The following is a 6,000-nucleotide window of genomic DNA, read 5'->3' on the forward strand; positions in this document are numbered from 1 at the left end:
AAATATATTTCATGTACATTGTAATTATTGTATACAATTCAATAGGTCACAATCCATACTATATACCAAGACTATACCAAGGTTATCAAAATCAGAATCTTAATATAGGATCTTACATATGATCATTTAGGTTTGCAAGATTGAGTTCAAAAGATCCTACCAAAATAAACTAGTCTTTATTTCTTTATTTATTTTTATTTTTTTGTTCGTAAGTTCTTGTTATTCCGGTACCCATTATAACTTGATTTTGATAAATACATCAATGATTGAATAATCTTTAACTTCTTAAACAGTGACCATATTTTTCTAAAAGTAAAAAAAAAAAAAAAAAAAAACTAGGAAGAAAACATCTTAAACAGAAAAATAAACAAGATCAACATGATCATGTAAAACTAAAGACACAAAATCATAGAGGACTAGCTTGTGTGTCATGATTCTCTACCTAATTAATTTGAGATGAATGGATCCTGTTGTATGTTCCATGAGGCTTCCTTCGATCTGCAATGCTCAATTTTACGTTGAATTAAAGGACTTTGAGGCTCAATTATAAGCAAAATTGTATTTAATTTAAGCATTATATTATTTTTTATTTTTTTTTGAACTTTTAGAAGACTAAACACTTAACTATAGAATAAAAACTAAAAAGGTGGGATAGGATCAAAATAAGATCTTAAGATTTATGATGTGTAGATGGAAACCAAAACTTTAATTTGTGTAGAAGTATTCAACAAGAATAATTGTTAGCTTTTAAAATTGTAAAATCAAATAAAAACCAAAAACTAAAAGTTCCTAAAAGCTAAGCTTTTGGATTAAAACAAACTTTTTTTTTTCAAGTTTTTTTCTTAAAAGTTAAAATCTCTCAAAAACTATATACCAGACTTGCCCCTAGTTGGAATCCCAAGACCCCAATACAAATATCAATCTTGGTGAGGTCATGATCGTTTTTTGCTTGTGGGATTTTAAGATCGGAAAATCTTAAGATCAAAATAGGGATCTTACAACCATGCTATTATTGCTACACACCGGTAAATCTCAATAGATATATAACAAAAATACATTAATTAAACTTGTTTATTTTATTTTTTAAAAGCATTTGTGTTGTTGAAAATTATATTCATAAAAAAAAAATAATGTAAAGTTACAATATATCACTCCATTATCAAGAAATAGATGAGAAAGCACCCATTTGCATGAAATGGAAATCACCAAGGGTGAAGAAATCACAATTTGTCATATGCTCAGTTTACTCCTATATGTCTTAACAAACATGGTTTTCGATTTTTGCATACAAAACACAACAATGAAGAGCTGTAAAATTCTGTGTATTTCAACATCTAACCTTTATGATCCCAACAAAAATGCCTTTATGAAGATCCCTGAGAAGTTTCCTGCAAAAGTTTCAATTCTCTCCTCCAATCTTCCAATTTAGCAACCTTCTCCGCTTGTTCTTGTTTCAGATCATTATCATGCCCTGCTTTCTGTTGTTGAGCCTCCATCAATCGGATCTGCAACCCAACATTATAAACAAACAATCATCACCAAAACAACAATTTTGAGGTTCAATCACACTGTTTAAACAGACAATTTATAAGGAGCTCTACCTTCTTTTTCAGTGCACGAATTCGTTTATCAATATCAGGAACATGCTCCGTTGTAGCTGAAGATTCCATTGAATTTGAGGGAGGAGTAGTAGCAACACATTGATTTCCAGAAATCGTGATCTCGTTTATGTGGGACGCAATCGACTCAACGGATTCCAATGCTTGTTCTTCGTCTCCAGTAGATGAAGCTTCATTTTTACCCTGATCGGAATCAAATAAACATATATGAAAATCCGGCCGGAAACGCAAACAAAAGAACATGTGAAATGGGGGATCTGATTACGATACCTGCAAGCGCTTCTCCTTCTTTCGTTCATTTCTCTTAGCTGATTTGGATTTAGGTTTGTTGACGACATCTTGTTCAGGATCATAACCAGGAGGCAGAGTTTCCTCCTTCAACTTCGAATCATTATCGTAAATGCAAGTAGTTCAAGCATCAAAATCAGTTGGAATAATGCAAGTATGAAGTTATGTTGGTAGAACAAATGTACCTTAGAGCCTTTGGATTTGTAAACAGCGACTTCATCTTGAGGGACGAAACCAGCCCTAATTCGAATGGGCTTGCGTAGAGTGCCGTCGGGTCGTCGGGTTGGAGCGAGGAGTTTTTCACCTTCTTTTAGGGTTTTGCTAATCTGAGCTGCTAGCTCTTTGGCTCCTCCTTCCCCTCCGCCGCTGCCGCCTCCCTTGGTGGCCATCGTTAACCTCCGAGGACTCTCTATGGGAACCGTACCACTGCGAGTGTGTCAACAATGATGAAGAACATACTTCGACAACCATTGTTTTAGTTATTTTAGTTGGTGTGTGGAATTGGAAGAAAGGGTGATCAAAACCCTAACATGTATTTTATTTTTTTTAAAAAGAAAATTACAAAATAACAAATTTCCTTAAATACTTTATAGAAAATAATAAATAAAAATAATAAATAAAAAATATAAGTCCATCTGCGATTTCTCATTTGATCTGTGGATGTACAAGTCGGTAAAGCACAAACACGTATTATGAGTTGTATGTTCACATATGGTTTTATTTTTAGTTTTTTTTTTCCGATATAAATACTCTCACACCTGACTAAAATCGCAGATGAACTTAGTCCATCTATGATTTCTTCTTAAGTTCATTTGCGATTTTGGGGTTTTCGTTTTTTTAATGAAAATATAAGTGTTTAAAGCATGGATACGCAGTAGTTCACATGGGGTAATTTTCTTTTTATCTCTTTATCCGTGCTTTAAACACTTGTACTTTCGTTAAAAAAAATTAAACGAAAAACCCCAAAATCGTAGATGAACTTCAGAGGAAATCGCAGATGAACTAAGTTCATCTGCGATTTTAGTCAGGTGTGAGGGGATTTATACCGGAAAAAATCAAATAAAAAAAAACATATGCAAACGTACAATTCATAATGTGCGTCCGTGCTTTACCGACTTCTACATTCGCAGATCAAATGGGGAAATCGCATATGGGCTTAATCCATCTGCGATTTTGATGATTATTTTTGTAATGTTAAGTTTTATTGGCTATTTTCTACAAAGTAATTAAGAAAATTGACTATTTTTGTAATTTTCTTTTTTTTAATGATTTGTAGCTATTAAATTAATATAATGATATACTATTATTTAAACCGATTAAAAAATATCTATAAATTTAAAACTTATTATTAAAATGTAACTAATTATTAGTGTTTAAACAATATATCTTTTATAACAAGTTTAAAATGTCCTTCTTTGTCGTATTTGAATAAGGAACTATTTAAAATGTTTAAAATCATGGCGATATTATGTATGTGTTTATTTTAGGTCATTTTGTTTCGTTTACTCTACCTTAAAATGAAATAAATAATTAAATATTTTGTTATGGTTAGAAAAATACATAATTTAAATACAAAAAGATCATATATTGTTATGGACCTTATGGTTAAGAAGGTTATCCGTGAAAACCATCTTATGAAGAAACATGATATAATTATTTTACTAATTTAGAATTTGAGGGGTATTAAGAAGTATATTGATCCAAAGAAAAAGTCGGGGAAAATATTTATCTAACCATTTGGGAGTGTATTAAGTATTAACCCGAAGAATTTAGAACGATATACTACTAACACTATATGATCTTTTAAGTTGTATGTATATGATAAATTATTCTAACCATAATAATATATTTGAAATAGGGTGATTCTAAGTGCACGAATGAATTGATGTTTTGACATTTTACTGTTTCTCATAATCATTACTTTTTATTACTTAAATAAGATTGAGTGTAAACATTTTATTTCAAGATATATATATATTTCGATATATACCCCTTTTAAATATGTATGCAAGTTATACATCATTTATTTAATTTATTTATTGATTTTGACATCTTAATTTAATTTAACTTATAGCTTTTAATAATTAATATATATTCTATCTTTAACATATTGATAGCATTATTATTGGGAAAAAAATCATGTTGTAAATAAATTAATTGACAAATTAAGATAGATTGAACATAAAATTGTCGCTGTTGAATTTTAAAAAAAATAATGTTGTAAATAAATTAATTGACAAATTAAGATAGATTGAACGGAAAATTGTCGTTGTTGAACTTTATGCGATAGAAAAATTAAGGGTTATTCTAAATACACGAATCTAGTTCCATTTACACGACGAGTTGATTGACTTGATATATATTACAGTTAGCACTTTAACCACTTTTAATATATTAAATTAATTTTACCTCGTCAAAATCATTTATATATATAAACTATTTACTAAATTTAAAAAAAAACAATTTTTTTATTTATAGAGATCTTAATAATTATAAATAACAAAACATAAACTTGATTTTATTAATTATCAGATATTATAACCGTAGAATTGTTACAATTACTGTGTGTTGCAAATGAAAAAATGTAGGAATTCAGGCGAGCAGCATAAAAAGTTTCTCATCCAGCAGACTGTGAAAATGATATCAAGTGCATAAATTGAAACGAAACGACACAATGGTTTTAGATGTGGTATTTCATAGTATCGATGTACAATCAAAATTTTGTTATGCGCAAGACTCGCTTTTATACCTGTGTATTGTGACTTAACAACATCATCAATATGCTTCAATGATTTGGCAATATCTGATCGCGATGTTTTGACATATCTTTTTAATTTGGCATGTTGACTTTCAGGTCTATTAGTTGTGTGGTTGCCAAAGTTAAGAAACTTATCGGTCCATGCAGACACGAATTTTTCTTTGTGTGGTGTCAACCATGTTTTGTTTAGATAAACAAATGCATCTGAAATACATAAACAAATTTCAGTTGATGTAATGAATTATAACATATTATAATGCATATTTAAAAATACTTGGATACGTGTTCGTACTTTTTTCAACTTGTGCCAAATTCTTGTTGTATGCTTCCTTTGTTTCAGAGTTAAACAACCTCGTCCATGACGTATAAAGAACATCCAAACATGATTTGCATTTCTTCATGATATTATTATTTATATGCCATCTGCAAAGTAATCCTTTAGCATCTGGAAATATAATAGTGTATGCGTTCATGAGAGCCATTTCTCTATCAGTCACAATAACACGCGGCAACATACATCCTTCCATTACCGATTTTAGACAGTCTAAAGCCCAAACATAGTTGGACTGTTTTTCTTCATGCATGTACACAAATGCAATGGAAAATGTCATATTTGTTGGAGTTACACCAACAATCTCCAATAGAGGCATCTCGTACTTGTTTGTCTTAAATGTTGCATCCATTAACAAGACATGTGGGAATGCACGCCATATTTCTAATGATCTTGGATGAGCAAAGAATAAATCTTCTAACTTATTTTTCAAAACAGTTGCACGACTATAATAAACATATCCATTTTGATCTAGAATTTCCATAACACCTTGCATTTGAGTTTTACCTTCTCTCTCCCTACGTCGAAGTTTTTCGTCTGCATTGTAGATAGTTTTGAGAGTAGATACATTTTTCGGATTTAGGTTTTTTAGTGCAGATAATATATCTTTTGTTTGACATTTTTCTTCAACAAATCTTCCACTATTCGACATTCATTTTCAGTTAGCCGTCGTGGATAAGGATAACCTTCCAAACATAATGACGGCTCATGGTTATGAAATTCACATATCATTTTATCTTTCAAGAATTATCTACTGACGAATATTTACCCTGTAGGCTAAATGGACAATTAATTTTTTTTTGTCCGTGTTTTTTTTTTTGGAGATTTGTGTACTTTTGTATGTACCTCGACGGTCACATTGAAATACAACATTAAAGTTATGTTTAGAATTTTTTATGACGATGACATAACCTAAAGTATTTGCTACATTTTGCACCAAATCCATCAATTTTTAACGAGAATTGAACACCTGACGATTATATTATTATCAGTAGCTAACAGAT

The 6,000-nt window shown here is 30.4% G+C and overlaps 2 protein-coding genes across 2 annotated transcripts; both read right to left on the reverse strand.

The window, feature by feature from the left end:
• Positions 1–228: 228 nt before the first annotated feature.
• On the reverse strand, positions 229–2,383 carry LOC145123437 (partner of Y14 and mago-like). The gene is made up of 5 exons (XM_079058641.1): positions 2,093–2,383; positions 1,890–2,000; positions 1,602–1,802; positions 1,340–1,505; positions 229–498 (listed from the first exon to the last, which is right to left on the reverse strand). The coding sequence occupies exons 1-4, from the start codon at positions 2,294–2,296 to the stop codon at positions 1,365–1,367; spliced, it is 657 nt and encodes a 218-aa protein (XP_078914767.1). The 5' UTR covers positions 2,297–2,383; the 3' UTR covers positions 229–498; positions 1,340–1,364.
• A 2,082-nt stretch (positions 2,384–4,465) lies between these two features.
• On the reverse strand, positions 4,466–5,648 carry LOC145127652 (protein FAR-RED IMPAIRED RESPONSE 1-like). The gene is made up of 3 exons (XM_079062805.1): positions 4,958–5,648; positions 4,657–4,869; positions 4,466–4,536 (listed from the first exon to the last, which is right to left on the reverse strand). Exons 1-3 carry the CDS (start codon positions 5,646–5,648, stop codon positions 4,466–4,468), a joined length of 975 nt encoding a protein of 324 aa, XP_078918931.1.
• Between the last annotated feature and the right edge of the window lie 352 nt (positions 5,649–6,000).

Source organism: Lactuca virosa, chromosome 7 (assembly GCF_052849685.1).
Source record: "Lactuca virosa cultivar CGN04683 chromosome 7, Lactuca_virosa_CGN04683_v6, whole genome shotgun sequence".
Classification (NCBI taxonomy): domain Eukaryota; kingdom Viridiplantae; phylum Streptophyta; class Magnoliopsida; order Asterales; family Asteraceae; genus Lactuca; species Lactuca virosa.

Bases quoted from the DNA above. Each gene is read 5' to 3' on its own strand.
- LOC145123437 (XM_079058641.1), bottom strand. From the start codon at position 2,296: ATGGCCACCAAGGGAGGCGGCAGCGGCGGAGGGGAAGGAGGAGCCAAA. The intron at 2,001-2,092 runs GTACATTTGTTC...AATGATTCGAAG, and splicing joins ACAAATCCAAAGGCTCTAAG to TTGAAGGAGGAAACTCTGCC. The intron at 1,803-1,889 runs GTATCGTAATCA...GATTCCGATCAG, and splicing joins AGAAGGAGAAGCGCTTGCAG to GGTAAAAATGAAGCTTCATC.
- LOC145127652 (XM_079062805.1), bottom strand. From the start codon at position 5,648: ATGTCGAATAGTGGAAGATTTGTTGAAGAAAAATGTCAAACAAAAGAT. The intron at 4,870-4,957 runs GTACGAACACGT...TATGTATTTCAG, and splicing joins TTTGGCACAAGTTGAAAAAA to ATGCATTTGTTTATCTAAAC. The intron at 4,537-4,656 runs GTATAAAAGCGA...TCATTTTCACAG, and splicing joins TGTTAAGTCACAATACACAG to TCTGCTGGATGAGAAACTTT.